This window comes from Oryzias melastigma, linkage group LG4, assembly GCF_002922805.2.
Source record: "Oryzias melastigma strain HK-1 linkage group LG4, ASM292280v2, whole genome shotgun sequence".
Lineage (NCBI taxonomy): Eukaryota > Metazoa > Chordata > Actinopteri > Beloniformes > Adrianichthyidae > Oryzias > Oryzias melastigma.
Window position 1 is genome coordinate 28,630,596 of NC_050515.1, and position 15,153 is coordinate 28,645,748.

The 15,153-nt window shown below is 44.4% G+C and overlaps 3 protein-coding genes across 4 annotated transcripts in view; 1 reads left to right on the forward strand and 2 right to left on the reverse strand.

Moving 5' to 3' along the window:
• Positions 1–735, reverse strand: part of cracd (capping protein inhibiting regulator of actin dynamics) — a 37,164-nt gene extending 36,429 nt beyond the window's left edge. Inside the window, exon 1 of the mRNA XM_024259008.2 lies at positions 604–735. The gene's annotated coding sequence lies outside the window, so the exon portion shown is untranslated. The remainder of the gene's footprint in view (positions 1–603) is intronic.
• Positions 1–1,739, forward strand: part of chst14 (carbohydrate (N-acetylgalactosamine 4-0) sulfotransferase 14) — a 10,811-nt gene extending 9,072 nt beyond the window's left edge. Inside the window, exon 3 of the mRNA XM_024259013.2 lies at positions 622–1,739. Coding sequence (XP_024114781.2) covers positions 622–1,449 — 828 coding nt within the window. The 3' untranslated portion in view covers positions 1,450–1,739. The remainder of the gene's footprint in view (positions 1–621) is intronic.
• Positions 1,740–2,827: 1,088 nt separating this feature from the next.
• cep135 (centrosomal protein 135) overlaps positions 2,828–15,153 on the reverse strand; it is a 13,490-nt gene continuing 1,164 nt past the window's right edge. Inside the window, exons 4-27 of one of the 2 annotated variants that reach the window (XM_024259060.2) lie at positions 14,986–15,153; positions 14,744–14,911; positions 14,514–14,655; positions 12,822–12,906; positions 12,621–12,749; positions 12,329–12,544; positions 12,188–12,253; positions 11,960–12,110; positions 11,651–11,880; positions 11,392–11,547; positions 9,546–9,683; positions 9,040–9,108; positions 8,783–8,934; positions 8,512–8,627; positions 8,280–8,434; positions 7,053–7,108; positions 6,768–6,936; positions 6,590–6,700; positions 6,337–6,522; positions 5,886–6,095; positions 5,601–5,803; positions 5,424–5,528; positions 3,227–3,379; positions 2,828–3,145 (exon numbers count right to left, since the gene is read on the reverse strand). In XM_024259060.2, coding sequence (XP_024114828.1) covers positions 3,097–3,145; positions 3,227–3,379; positions 5,424–5,528; positions 5,601–5,803; positions 5,886–6,095; positions 6,337–6,522; positions 6,590–6,700; positions 6,768–6,936; positions 7,053–7,108; positions 8,280–8,434; positions 8,512–8,627; positions 8,783–8,934; positions 9,040–9,108; positions 9,546–9,683; positions 11,392–11,547; positions 11,651–11,880; positions 11,960–12,110; positions 12,188–12,253; positions 12,329–12,544; positions 12,621–12,749; positions 12,822–12,906; positions 14,514–14,655; positions 14,744–14,911; positions 14,986–15,153 — 3,383 coding nt within the window. In that variant the 3' untranslated portion in view covers positions 2,828–3,096. Of the gene's footprint in view, positions 3,146–3,226; positions 3,380–5,423; positions 5,529–5,600; positions 5,804–5,885; positions 6,096–6,336; positions 6,523–6,589; positions 6,701–6,767; positions 6,937–7,052; positions 7,109–8,279; positions 8,435–8,511; positions 8,628–8,782; positions 8,941–9,039; positions 9,109–9,545; positions 9,684–11,391; positions 11,548–11,650; positions 11,881–11,959; positions 12,111–12,187; positions 12,254–12,328; positions 12,545–12,620; positions 12,750–12,821; positions 12,907–14,513; positions 14,656–14,743; positions 14,912–14,985 lie in introns of both variants that reach the window. The other variant, XM_024259059.2, reaches the window with a different exon arrangement.

Sequence of the window (15,153 nt, forward strand, 5' to 3'; positions counted from 1 at the left end):
TGATGCGGCCCGGCCTCAACTAGATTCTGTCTCCAGCGGCCCCCGGCTGATTTGAGCTTGAGACCCCTGCTGTACAGGGCCTCGGTCTCCTGGTGTCAGTCTAATATATATCTGTACTACTACGCTCTGACTCCATATATTTATAAAGTAACGACTAATCGACTGTTAAATTAGTCGTTGACTATTTTAATAGTCAATTGGTCGACTAATTGTGGCAGCCCTAACTCAGAGTTGAATTTCTGAAACTCCTTCCACTCTGCAGAAACTATGTCCAAGACAATGACACAGATTTGGGGATTTTGCCTAAAACGGCATAATCCTAATGAAAAGACCACTTCTACAATAGATTGAAAGATGATCAGAGTGGGACTTTAAGGCTTTACAAATCCATTTTGATATAAAGTATTGAACCCTGATAAGTCTTATGTTTAACACCTAAAAAGCTTTGTTAGGAATATTTTAAAGTCCCTATTTCTCATCTCTAATAAACAAAACAAATGTTTTCCTACATGTGGCATTTACACAAATGAGAGATCTTGAAGTGTTGTCCTTTCATCTGCAGAAAATCTCATTCGTTCTTCATACAAACACATTTAAACTTACTGATTTTTGTTGACTTAGATCCTCCAGGAGATCCGCAACCGGACCATCAAGACGATGTGCAGGCAGAGGAACATGCCTCACAGCATCTGGTCGCTGAGCCCGCTGCAGAGGAAGACGCTGCTCCAGCACGTCCTGGTGAATGACGAGTACCGCTTCCTCTACTGCTATGTGCCCAAGGTGGCCTGCTCCAACTGGAAGAGGGTTCTGAAGGTCCTGAGCGGAGCGCTGGAGAGCGTGGACGTCAACATCAAGATGGACCACCGCAGCGACCTGACCTTCCTGTCCTCTCTGAAGCCAGAGGAGATCCGCTACCGCCTCAAGCACTACTTCAAGTTCATGTTTGTGCGGGAGCCCATGGAGCGGCTCCTGTCGGCGTACAGGAACAAGTTCGGAGAGATCGAGTCCTACCAGAAAAAGTACGGCGTGGAGATCATAAAGAGATACAGAAAGGGCCACGCTAAGGTCCAGTCTGTGAGAGGAGACGACGTGACCTTCACAGAGTTCGTCCGTTACCTGGTGGACGAGGACGTGGAGCGGATGAACGAGCACTGGATGCCCATGTACAACCTCTGCCAGCCTTGTGCCATGTCGTATGATTTCATTGGCTCCTATGAACGCCTTGAGAACGATGCAGACTTTGTGCTGCAGCGCGTCAACGTGCCTCATTTTGTTCACTTCCCCGAGAGGCAAACGTGGTACAAGCCGGTGACCACAGAGACCTTACACTATTACCTGTGCAGCCTGCCGCAGAAGCTCCTGAGAGAACTCCTCCCAAAGTATATCCTAGACTTCTCCTTATTCACGTATCCTCTTCCCAACATGACCGTGGAGCACTGCAGGCATTGAGGAGCAGCGCCTCCGTTTGACAGACAATCATCTGTGCTGTTGGAACAGACTTCAAACCACTAAAGCTTGAAAAGTGTTTAAACCAGCCTTACAGGATCTGTTACAACACAGTTATTTTAGGACCGTATTTTCCGTACCATAGGGCGCACCGTATTATAAGAAAAAGGTGACAAAAGCAAACTATTAAACTTTATTTTGCTACTTAAAGCACTCTTATTATTTTTTAAATCAATCTTCTCCCGCGAAACCTCTTCAGTGTTGAATGAAACAGCTGTAATTCCATCATCAAACATTCCGGTTCCCTCTCATCGTTTGTTGGAGTCAGTCTCATTACCATGTGTTTGTTCGGTAATGATGCCGGCAGCTTTAGCCAAAACTCAGACAACAGTTACAGCAGATCAGAGACACATTTAGACTTTTTTTTTCCAGTTTTCAAGCTCCTTTGGAGTTTAGCTAATATGTTTTCATTATGCTAAAAAGCTGTTTTGGCTAAATTAGACATTTTACCTTTTTTTTTTTTTTACTAATTTGGCATTTAGCTAAAATTTTAGCAGGGTATCAGCTTCAGCGTTTTCAGCTATTAACTTCAGTGTTTTCAGCTATTTAGCGTTTTTTTTAGCTTCACTGTTTTCAGCTATCAATGTCAGTATTTTCAGCTTCTAGCTTCAGTGTTTTCAGCTATTGGCTTCAGTGTTTTCAGCTATTAGCTTCAGCCTTTTCAGTTACTAACTTCAGTATTTTCAGCTATTAGCTTCAGTGTTTTCAGCGGTTAACTTCAGGATCTTCATCTATCAGCACTAGCATCTTCAGCAGCCAAATTCATCTCACAGCATTCACACTAGCATTATCACAGGTAATTCTATATATCTAGTTCATAATTATGGTAAAAAGTTAGTTTTAAAGCATTAAAAATGTAGTTTTAGAGTGTTTAATAAATGTTTATCCTGTCCGGCCCGCGACCTAAGGGGTGTTTTGGATTTTGGCCCCTTGTGCGATTGAGTTTGACACCCCTGGTTTACTTCCTGGTGCGTGAGCTGGTCCTCGTGCACGATTGATGCGTGTGCTAATCCACACTGTTGACTCTTGCGCAGTCACACGCTGGCAACAAACAAACTGGAAAAAGGTGTGTAAAGTTTGGCTGTATCTCTGCGGGGCGTATAGCCATGCACGGGGAAGCGCAGTACACACAAAAGATGGACCGGATTAATAGAAACACGGCCGATTTATTAAAAAAAAAGTTTTGGCTTTTATGTGCGCCTTGTAGTGCGGAAAATACGGTACACAATGTGTGGTCCAAACTGTTTTTTGTATTTGTTCATGTAAAAACTTTAAAGTCAGAAAGACTTCAGTGGACTTTTAGCAAATGAAAGCATGTAAAGGAATTTGTCATGTACAACTTTATTTTGTTAATAACTTAACATAATTATAAAAAACAAATAAAAGAGGAGTTTTGCAACATAATGCACGTTTTGTAACATGAAAGAGGTGCTGGAAATGAAAGGATTTGAAGAAGAATCTGTTGAAAACATCCTCTTGTTTTAAGCAGTGGTTCATCTTATTTCTTTTTTCAGATTTCTTGGAGAACATAGTAAAGTAATTCTGCGGAGTGGTAGAAGCTACTTCATTCAGGAAGGGTTTGTGTTCGACTCACTTATCAGCACTTTCCTTTTCTTTGGAGTCCTTGAAGCTGACACTCCTAAAGAAGAGCAGGTTGTTATCAGAGTGAATTCAGAGAGGAAGGATGGATGGACGCTGCATTCTCTCATGCAGGTCTTACTTGTCTGCTGACTTATCCGAGGAGCGCTCCAGAGTTCGGAGGATGGAGTGTTCGGAGGCGCTGTGAGCGCCGCTGGAGGCGCTGAGGGGCGAGGAGCTGTCCAGGGAGGAGAAGGACAGACCCTGTCTGCGCATCTCCTGAACCGCCCTTTCTCTGAAGACGCACAAAAGACACAAAGTTTTACATTTTCAGATCAGGTTCCAGAGCTGCAAAAACAAAGAGGGGGGGGTCTTTAAAGGAGCGGCGCGGAAAAAGTAACAAACACCTTTTTGGGCTGGAATTTATTGAAGACGGGTCACAACTGGAAGATATACGGTACTCTGCATCTAAAATGAAAGGTTTTTGCTGGTCATCAGTGGATAAGGGGATAAATTGGGCGTTGTGTTAGTCTGGGGGCGGAGCTTGCAGCATAAACTCTTCCTGGAGGGAGTGGTTGGCATCGACCCTACGTCAGCACGTTTCACCCGCTTGTTTTCGTGGGTATGGGAGGGGCTGCTGCAGGTTTTTAGAGGATTACTCTTACCGTTTTGGGGTTCTTTATAGAGAGGAACATCCATTGAAAACCTCAAAAAGTAGCATTTTCATAGTTGGGCCCCTTTAAATCAAAAGTCAGGATTAATTCATTTAGCTTTCATTGTTTTAAAGTCCCCCTCTGATCATCCTTTGATCTATTGTAAAAGCCTTCCCAGTGGCCTTTTATTATGATTCTGGCAGTTTTAGCTAAGAAACAAAAAACTGATGTTTTTTCTCCAGAGTGGCAGGAGTTCATTAGAAATGTCCCTCAGAGTTGTGGGCAGGACTATTTGTGTGTAAGTAAGGCTTCCCCACTTCCCATCATCCATCTGTTTACACTCTCCTTCTAGCTTATAGCGGCTCACAACCCCAACTTAACATTAGTTGTGCAACAAAAATGACATATGATATAAGAGCTATACAGCGTTCAGCTGTCAGCTTGTAGACCCGAATACTGGAAGTCACTATTCACATTTCCGGCCCCGTCGCCATTTTGTCTGACGTCACAGGAAAAAAGGTATAACCTGGTCTGAACACAGAGAAGCTCAGTCCAAAAACTCACATTTTTTCATTTGTGCAAGAGACAAAGAAGAAATGAAAGGACAGTAAAATGTTGGATTTATGGAGTTTTAGAGCTCAGCCTCTGCAAATCTACATCTGAGTTTGGAGTGGAGCTTTTTTAATGTTCAGCTTTACTTGAACTTTTAAATTCCTTCACTATTTTTGTTGAAATCAATTCGAGACTTGTGATTAATCAAAAGTGCAACGTGTCCCCAGTGTGTTTTCTTGTGACTCATAATAGTTAGGGCGGGGTATCGGTTCTAATTCCCAGAAACGATTCGATTCAGATTTTTTTTGATTCTTCAATTCAATTCAATTTTAAGTTTACACATTTATACACATTTGTTTAGAAATACATTAATAATCTACTATTTGATTTGAATATATTTATATGAATCTGATCCAGTTCACATACTGTAAATGTATCAGTGAAATACTGAGATTGTTAATATCATCCAGTGTTCCATGGATTCTCTAAAGGAGAAGTTCTAACTAAAATGTTCAGATCATTAACATTGGAAACATTGTTCTGCTTCTCCTGGAGGACGTTTCAGTTTGACCAATAGGTGGAGATCAAGCTATAGAATTACACTTTATTGAAGAAGAAGACAACAGTATGAGGGGAAAAAAAAGTTTTAGACCAAAAATAGTTACTTTAAAAAGTTATTTCCTTAAAAAGTTTAGAAAATGAATGTCTGTGAATAAATAAAAGTGTTCATTTTTTTTGGTCAACCGTGCGTTAGCATTAGCCGTCCTATGGGAAATTCTAATGAACGTTAGCATCAACCTATGGACTTTAGCTTTCTGTACTAAATCGATTTATATCGTTTGTGAATCAATGACTGATCTATAAAGCTTAAATCGATTCAAATCGATTAATCGATTTTTTCTACCCAGCCCTAATATTAGTTATGTTGCATTAAAGTTCAGATTTCAAAGAGTTTTTTCTGTCAAACTGTCATTTACTTTAAGGCATTAAAACATCTGAATCTTTAGAGTGTAAATGTGATTATTTTAAGGGATTACCTTGATCTTTTTTGAGACCAAAAAGATAAAAAGAGAATGAAAGTTGCCAGAAAACAACTTTAGATGAGCAGCTTCATTAGAATATCCCGGCGCTCACCGCTCAAAGCGCTCAGTGGTCACTTGTCTCTTGAGGACGTCCATCTCCGTCTGCAGCTGAGACACTTTCCCTCGGAGCTGGGACACCTCCCTGGCATGCTCTGCACTGCAAACAGCATTCAAAAATAAATCTTGACGTATTTATGTTCAGAGGCGGTGAAAGAGGAGGATTTCTTACGTTTTGTTGTCGGCCGTGGTGAGCCTGTCCCGCAGGACCTTCAGCTCAGACTCCCGCTCACTGGCAGCCAGGTGTGACTGGAACTCTTTCTGCCGGGTGCTGGAGATCAGAGTTTCAAGGTTCCGCACGCTCAGCCGCTCACTGGCCAGCTGCCTCTTGAGCAGATCCACCTCTGATCGAACATCTTCCAGTTCTCCTGTTAGCTGTGACAGAGCAGCATCATGGTGAGACGTGAAGCTGGGCTAAAGACGTTGACGGGAAGACCAGAACAGCTCCGGGCCTCACCCTCTCCAGCTCCATGCTTTTGGCGGTGAGTTGTCTTGCTGCGAGCTCCTTTCCCGAGTCCAGTTTGACGCAGAGCTCCCTGACGGAGGCCAGGTCGGAGAGCGCAGAGGCCTTCTCCTGCTGCTGTTTGTGGAGCTCCTCCTCCAGCTGGGACATCCCGCGAGCCAGAGAGGACACTTTGGTCTCGTAGGCCTGGAGTGCCTGGAAGTGCTGGGAGATAACGTGGAGTTTGAAGACGCTGGAAACTTGAATAACTTTCAATATTTTACTCTCCATATAAATATATTTTGTCAAAATCATACAAGTTAAAAATGAATGAAAGATAACATCAGGTCATTAATAACAATAAATAAAATGATCTGGAGGGTCGGATAGAATTACCCGGAGGGCCGGATCCGGCCCCCGGGCCTCGACTTTGACACACGTGCCCTAACCCTCTCCACGCTCTCACCTGTTGGATCTCGGCCTCCTGTTGTCGGACGGTTTCTCTCAGCTGTCTGCGCTCGGCATCGGAGGACAGGAGCTCCATCCGGATGGAGTTGTTCAGGCCTGCAGCTTGCTGAAGCTTCTGCTCCCGCTCCTCCACCTCGGAGTGGGCCGTCCGGAACCGCTCCAACAAATCCCTGTTCTCCTGCTCCTGCGAGTCCAGCCTGACAGTGAGCAGAGGAGGTCTACGGAGGAAGACCACGGCGGGACTCTCTTACCTTGGAGGCTATAAGCTTTTCTATTCTTGACACTTCAGAAATGTATGAGTGAACCCTCAGCTTCATCTCGTCCTTCTCATGGAGAGCCTCCTCCATCTCTGCATGTACGGCCTGGAAAACACACAGTCAATATGGAGAATATAACAGAAACACCTGGAACTCTGTGGGGGTCTTTTACTTGGTTCTCGCGGGTCATGGTGGTCAGATCATCTTGCAGTCTCCTGTTCTCTCTGATTATGATCTCTTTGTCCCGTTTGAGAGCAGCCAGCTCGTCCTGACGGGCGTCCAGCTGCCGTCTCTGACTGCTTATCTCCCTCTCACGGCTGTTTAAGGCGCCCTGCAGCTGGCTGAGGGGGCCGAATTCACAACAGGATTAGTAGAGAAAAAGCGTACAGAAATGTTCTGTTGGTTTCAGAGAACCACGTCAGTCACACCGAGACTTATCTGAAGGGGAGAGACTCACGCTAATGAGACATCCATGTTTTTGACTGTTTGCCTCACGTCTTCCAGGGTTTTCTCCTGTGGACATAAGAAGCACACTTCAGAAATCATTTCTAATGTCAATGTACAGTGTTAGCTAGAGCCCAAGCTTTAAAGTCCCACTCCAATCATCTTTTGGAGCGTTCTCAATGGTCTTTTAATCATGACATTTTTAGGCAAAATCTACAAACCTGTTGTTTTCTAAGACATCGTTTCTGCAGAGCGGCAGAAGTTCATTAGAAATTCACTTCTGAGTTGTAGGTGGAACTGTTGGTACGGATCATCATCACGGTTTGGATTGTATCACAATTTTAGGGTCACTGTTCGGATCCTTTTTCGGACCAGTAAAAAAAAAGAAAGCAACAGGAAAACAAAAACAACAAAAGCCTGAAATAATTTGCAGGTGAGGCACTGCCATCCTGGCGATTTATGATCCCTTTTGCTCGCCATACTGCCTTCCCCTGATGGCACTTCCCTGTTGTGGCGTAGCTGCTGCTCCTAACTGGGATATTTTCTGAACCCAGACATGAAGATCTCAGTATCCGCATCCTCCATGATGAGGGGATCAAGAAAAGCTTTGGACAGAAGCTCCTCCCACATTCGGCGGGAGCTTCAGGTCAACACACTTTTGGATAACCGTCAAGAAGCTACTTTGATGCGATTTTAAAACAAAGATGGTGTAGATGAATTTAACGTGAATTTCAATCGGTGTGGACGGACAACTGATTTAAATAATGCGCCTCAGAGATGGTGGTGGTCCGAAATACATGTGTGTTGAACCAGGGCTAGTGATCCGTACGGATTACCCGTGATCTGTTGCATCCCCCGCCCCCACTTCCCATCACCTATCTGTTAAAAACAAAAAAGACAAGGAATATTGGAGGTATCCAGATATGCAGTTTAGATCCAGATTCCAGGTCAGGAGGAAAACAAAGACGTTCATGGATCTATTGTCTGCAGGAGGGTGCATTAGAATGGGGCGGAGCAGAGAGTGGCTTGATGATTGTAGTTTCTACATCAAACCTACAATCATTTTCAAACTGTATTTGTTGATTCACAACAATTTGAATAAAGAAATACTCAGAAATGAAATTTTAATCTTAATTTTCTGTATACAAGTCCTCCATCATCAGAAAAATGCCACAAGAACATGTTAAAAACACAATTTTCAGCAGAGTGAGTCTTCGAAAGCCAATGTTGCACTCTTCACCTTTTTGGATAATTCCTCCTGGAGCGCCACCAGTTTTTCCGTTTTCTGATCCACATCATCTTGCAGAGCATCCTTCTCTCTGTCCAGAGCAGAGATGGCCCTCTGAAGACCAGCAACCTCCTCCCTGTGCTTGGAGCTCTGCTGACTCAGCTCTCCTGCGAGGTAAAGACGTTCAGCCAACAGGCCGACAGCCACAGACAGGCCGGTCAACAGCTGTGTGGGGGGGATTTACCCAGTCTCTCCTCAAATTCTCCAATCTGCTGATGGGCCTTCTGCAGCTCCATGGTCTTCACAGAGAGCCTGTGTTGGGCGTCAGAGAGCGACTGCTCCATCTGCTCCTGCAAAAGCCTGCAAACAGGGAACGCAAAGTCAAGTCTAAACAGGTTGGTCATTTGTTTTGGCCTCAAACTTCCGCAGGAGTCAATTATGAGATCTTTTAGCACCAACAATAAGTTCCTCTGGGAAGATTTCTGCATGGATGGAGATGCTGCACAGTGTCAGACCTGAGAGCGTTGGCCTCGGCCCTCAGCTGCGACGCCTCCTCTGCATTCTGGAACAGCGCAGCAGACCGTAGCTTCAGCTGGTCGTCTGCAGCCTTCCCGCTCTCCTTCAGCATGCTCAGCTGTGACTGCAGGTCCAGCCTCTCCTGCTCCAGCTGCACCTCATCGCCACAGGAGGAGAGGAAACCCCGTCAGCTAAAGTCTGAGGGCTGAACAGTTGGACCTGTTTGAGTTCTCCTTTTTTTTCCAGTGAGACTCACATTCTGGACGGTGCTCTGCAGGTCCAGAATCCTCCGCTCTTCTCCTTGTTCGTCTGTGAGAGCTGAATTCTGGGTAAGAATAGGTCCGAAGTGTTACACCATTGATTTACTGCAGGAGGGAGGTCAAGCATCTGTGATTTGGCTAATATTCATGGTTTCAATAGAGCAGCAGCACCAGACACTCAACTGACACACAAATGGTAAATGGCGTATACTTGTATAGCGCTTTCTACCCTCCTTTGGGGGTCTAAAGTGCTTCACAGTCACAGACCCATTCACCCATTCACACACACATTCATTCATTCATACACTGGTGGAGGCTCCGCTGCCGAACACTGGCCCAAGAACACTTCGACACATGGGCGGGCAAGGCCTCGAAACCGCTCGCTACTGATCAGGAGTCGACCGGCCTACTGCTGCACCACAGCCGCCTCATGGAGTCAGTCTGATTCATTTATGAAAGGTCAGAATCACAACCATAAACAAAAGGGAAGGGCGGGATTGACCTTTAACCTCTCCATCAGCACGTCCCTCTCAGTGGTCATCTGTTCAAGCTTCACTTCTGCTTTTCTCAGCTCCTCCTGGAGCTTCAGGACATCAGTGGACACGTTCACACTACGGGGCAACTTGAGGTCATCTTGAGCCTGATCCAACAGAAACTCAGTTAGTATGGAATTTAACCAGAGGGGAAAAACTGTCATATTTAGACACTTTAAGCTTCTCTTGACTATTATGTCTGAACGCATTTCAGAATTCTTTCACAAACATGTTTAGCTTCAAATGGACAAACTAAGTTTGATCTCAAGAAGCTTATGGTTTAAATCAGGATATAAACTATAAGCTCCTATAAGAATAAGAATATAGAATATAGTTTAACTCAATTGCACAAGAGGCCAAAATCCAAAACACACCTTAGGTCGCAGGCCGGACAGGATAAACATTTATTCAACACTCTAAAACTATATTTTTAATGCTTTAAAACCATAAATTAATATAATTATGAACTAGTTATATATCATTACCTGTGATAATGCTAGTGTGAATGCTGTAAGATGAATTTGGTTGCTGAAGATGCTAATGCTGATAGCTGAAAACGCTGAAGCTGAATCTTATGTTAGCCAAAACAGCTAGAATGTAGTTGACGAAATAGCTAAACTTTAAAATAGCCTAAAAAAATCTTAGCAAATGCTAAAATAGTCCCAGGAGGAAACAGAATTCCAACCACAATTATTAAAACAATAACAACATGAAAAAGTTGGAAATATAACCATTTACATTTTAAAGTAATGCAACAAATATATTGGAAAAGTAAACAGCATAAAATTAACAAGCATTCACAGCAATTTTCTGGGACTGTCTTAGCCATTTTAACAACAATAGCGATTAATTAATGACGATCGCCACCTAGTGTCCAAACTGAAACGTCCTCCAGGAGAAGCAGAACAATGTTTCCAATGTTAATGATCTGAACATTTTAGTTAGAACTTCTCCTTTAGAGAATCCATGTAACTCTGGATGATATTAACAATCTCATTATTTCACTGATACATTTACAGGATGTGAACTGGATCAGATTAATATCAATATATTCAAAACATATAGATTATTAACTTATTTCTGAACAAATGTGTATAAATGTGTAAACTCAAAATTGAAGTGAATTGAAGAATAAAAAAAAATAAAAAAAATCAGAAACAAATCGATTCTGGAAATAATAATAGATACCCAGCCCTACTTTTAGGCACCAAGTCACCTGGTGCACAACTTACCATCTTTCTACCGTCACTCGCTCGTGCGTCTGTCTCGCTTCCAAGCTGTGACGTACCAATGTCACATGTTCAGGCTGCTCCCCAGCAGATTATTTCTTATTAAAATATAAATATAAAATGTAATATTCATTCATTCATCTTCTTGTCCGCTTCTTCCCTTTCGGGGTCGCGGGGGTGCTGGAGCCTATCCCGGCTACTGATGGGCGAAGGCGGGGTACACCCTGGACAGGTCACCAGTCTGTCACAGGGCCTCAATCACACACACATCCACTCTCACATTCACACCTAGGGGCAATTTAGAGTCACCAATGAACCTATGAAGCATGTTTATGGATGGTGGGAGGAAGCCGGAGTCCCCGGAGAAAACCCACGCATGCACGAATGTAATATAAAAATATTAAACTAAAATTCATGTCTTTAATACGTTGCTAATGACAGTATTGAAAATAATACTGTTTGTTTTTAAAGATCGACGGTGTACGGTATTACCTTAACACCGGGCAGTTCTATTCTAATCCAATCGAGAACATTTTCACATACAAACGCAGCTACTGTTAACCCTAGAGCTGCAGATCAGACTCACGTGTTGAAACAGGGCTTTGAAGTGGTCCCTCTCACTGCTGAGGACCTTGACGTCCTTCTGAATGTCCTCCATGTGCTTCTCAAAGTCCAACAGCGCTGCCTTCAGTTCGTCTCTCTCCTTTAGCGCGCGGTACAGTTGTCCCTCTGTAACACTTCCCTAGACACATGTAACGTCATGGCAAAGTTTTAGCAAAAGTTACTCAACAGCAGCTGGGTGAGCTCCACTGATCCTGAACAGGATTAAGTGGGTGGATGATTACCTTACTCCCTCTGGACCTCACAGCACTGCCTCTGTCTGGGCTTCGGCCGGGGCTCAAAGCAGGACCGCCGCCTCCTCTAGCTTGCTTGTATTTCTCGGCCTCTCTGCGGTAGAAATCCCTCTCCTCCTCTAGACTCCTGACAAAAGCGTCCAGTCTCGACGGGGAGCGCTCTCTCCCGCAGACGCCGTGTTTGGCACGCATTTTCTCCAGCTCCAGAACCAGGTCTTTTTCTGACCAAACATCACAAACAGTGACGTACAGACACGATCCACAGCTGATGTCACCACACTTCCTGAAAATGTCCCTCACCAGCTGCCATCATCTTCTCCACTTTGTCCTGCAGTCTACCCTTCTCCCCCTCCAGGAAGTTCACCAGCCCCTCCATCTTCTCCTTCTGACCTTTCACCTCCACCAGCTCATCTTGGAGACGACCTCTTTCAAATTCACCTTCGGACTGCTCCTGAAGTCCAGGAGAAACACACACTTAACTATTCTTTCATGGAGAGAACAAAGCGTTTCTCACCATCTGACACACACCCTTCTCGTCTTTGTAATGATTTCCTCCAAGTCCTCGATGGTCTTCTGCTGCCTTTGGATTTCCTTCTGTTGGAAGAAAACAAAACATCTGATTTTGTTGCCCCACTTAAAACATTCAGTCATCAGCTTCAATCTTCTAACTTTAGCTTCCAGAAGCTCCATGTCAGCAGTTTCCAGAACCCGTTCCTTGTCCATCTCCAGACGCTTTGCCAGGTCGTCTATGTGTGTCAGCTCCTCGCATAACTCCAGGTTCTTTAAGGACAAGCTCGCCATTTCTGTGGAGACGTCCTTCTTTTTCTTCTGCAGGCCCTCCATTTTTTCTTCCAGACTTCGGTTGCTCTCCTGTAAGTACTCAATCTGCATAAGAAGGGCGTAAGTCACAATGTTTTCTACCGTATGAGCATCATTGAGACGAGTCTGCAGCGGCGCTCACCTGAAGGTTGAGGTGAGCGATCAGCTTCTCATTGCTGATGTTCTGAGCTTCCAGTGAAATGACGTCGTGTGGACGTCCCCCGTGAAGCACGTTATTCAGTCGGTTGATCTCTCTGTCCCTCTCCTCCACCTGAGTCCCAAACATCGTTTTTACCCCTGAGGTCAATGACAACCGTGCAGCTCGAACCAATCATGTCCTCACCTGAGTGTTCAGGTGTTTTATGCAATCCTGAGCATTTTCCACATCTAGCTTGAGCTTGACGATGTCTTCTTGAAGTTCGTGAATTCTGCACATCAAAAACACTGTGAGGTAGAGCTGCCACAAATGATTATTTTAATAGTTGACTAATCACTGATTATTTGTCGATTAGTCGACTAATCAAGTCATGCGCAAATTGGATAAAAAAGCACACATCTTAACCATCATTAGCTTTAAACAAACTCAAAACTAGATATATAGTATCACCTGTGATAATCCTAGTGTAAATGCTGTAAGCTGAATTTAGCTGCTGAAGATGCTAATACTGCTGGCTGAAGATGCTGAAATTGATGGCTAAAATCACTGAAGATGATTGCCAGCTAAAATATTAGTTAAATGCAAAATTTGCGAAAAAAACGGAAGAAAGCCTGTTAGCCAAAACAGCTAGAATGCAGCTGAAATATAAGCTAAACTCCAAATTAGCCTATAAAATCTTAATAAATGCCAAAATAGTCAAAAAAATGAGAATAATGCCTTTATAACTTTACTAAATTCTATATCAGGGGTCTCAAACTCGCGGCCCGCGGGCCATCTGCGGCCCCCAGGATGATAATTTGCGGCCCCCGTCTTCATATGAAAGATTACCGTTAGTGCGGCCCGCAAGATTGAAATGAATGACAGTTGTTGTGTGCAGAGCTAAACGAACCAATCACGGTGAGGTATATGGCTCTGGAGGGTGGGACATCGGCGGGCTGTCCAGTACCTCGCTCACTCATTCATTCATTCATTCCTCCAGTGATCTGGGCGGAGAAGGAGCCATGAAGCCACTGAAGGTGCTTTCCACACCAAACGCGATTCGCGTGCCCCGCCCCTCTTTCACCGTGTTGCAATTTCGCTGCTCGCCGCTTGTCAAAAAGCATGTTTCTGATGCTGCCCCAGGTGTGGGAGGAGCTACCAGCTCCGTCTGTGGATGTCTCTCTTAGAATGAATGGGAGACACATGTGGTGTTTTATTTATGTCAAAACTCCACGCAGAAATGAGACATCTCTGCGCACGCATCAAACATTCCACGCGGACAATTCAGACCCTCACGAGCGCTTTTACCTCCTTCAAGAGCAGAAAAAGTCCTCGCGAGAGGGACTGACTACTTCCTTGTGCGTGAGCTGCGCCCTCGGGCACAAGTGATGCGTGCGCGCGAGCAGAATCTCCGTGAGCGCGCTTCTGTCAGCTCAGAAACAAACAAGGCGCTGTAAATACAGACATTTGAAACTGAATCAAAATAATTTGTTTTCTCTAGTCAGTCAGTCAATATGTGGTTTCTTCAGTCATCTCTATCGGATGTATTGTCATCATTATTTTATTTATTTATTTATTAATGATTGATTTTTTTATTCATTTTTTAAATGTATTTATTTATTTAATTCATTATTTTGTGTTAAAAATAAAGATATGTGAGAACACTGTAATGTTTTATCAACACTTTTTTGTGGAAAACCCGATGCGGCCCAGCCTCACCCAGACTCCGTCTCCAGCGGCCCCCGGCTGAATTGAGTGTAAGACCCCTGCTCTATACTATAATATAAAGTAAGGACTAATCGTGGCAGCCCTACTGTGAGGTGAGATGAAACAAGACAAAAAAAAACAGACAAAACTGTCAACATGCAGAAACTGGCAGAAGGAGATGAAAGAACAGACCTTCCATCTGCTAGCTGAAGTAGATCGGCTATGTACGGATCATCCGGCTGCACAACAGGATACACTGATCTAGCAGAGGAAGGCAGGAGCTCATCGATCTGCATTCTCTGTCGTCTGAAAGGGATGCTTCGCTTCTTCCCTCCTGGGAGAGCGTGAGGGAAGAGGTCAGCAACAAAGGTCAAAAATGACCGTCAGAACCCATGGGTGCACCGCAGACTGCTGCCCGTTACCTGGTGTCTGTACAACAGCCTGCAAGTTCTTCTCCTGAAGCTGCTGGATGCGATCCGCTTTGGCCTTCCCATCCTTCTCCAAACACCGAACCTTGTGCACGTACTGGTTGTTTAAAAACTTCAGATCAGATGTTTCATGATCCAGTCTCCTGATGTGAGCTTTGAGCTCTGAGAGGACGGGATTGAGAGCAGATCAAACAGGTTTCAGTGTGCTGGGATGAGGAGGACCTGCTGCCGTTTACCTCTGGTGACTCGATCCTTCTCCTCCCTCAGTTTGAGGAGGTCAAGGTGCAGCTCGTTGTTCTCTCTGACCAGCCGGGCGTTCTCCGCTCTGTAGGGCTCCAGCAGGGCGTCCACGTTCCTGCTCTCCTTCTGGGTCTTTCCAGCTGTGAGTTTGGCATTGCGTAAGC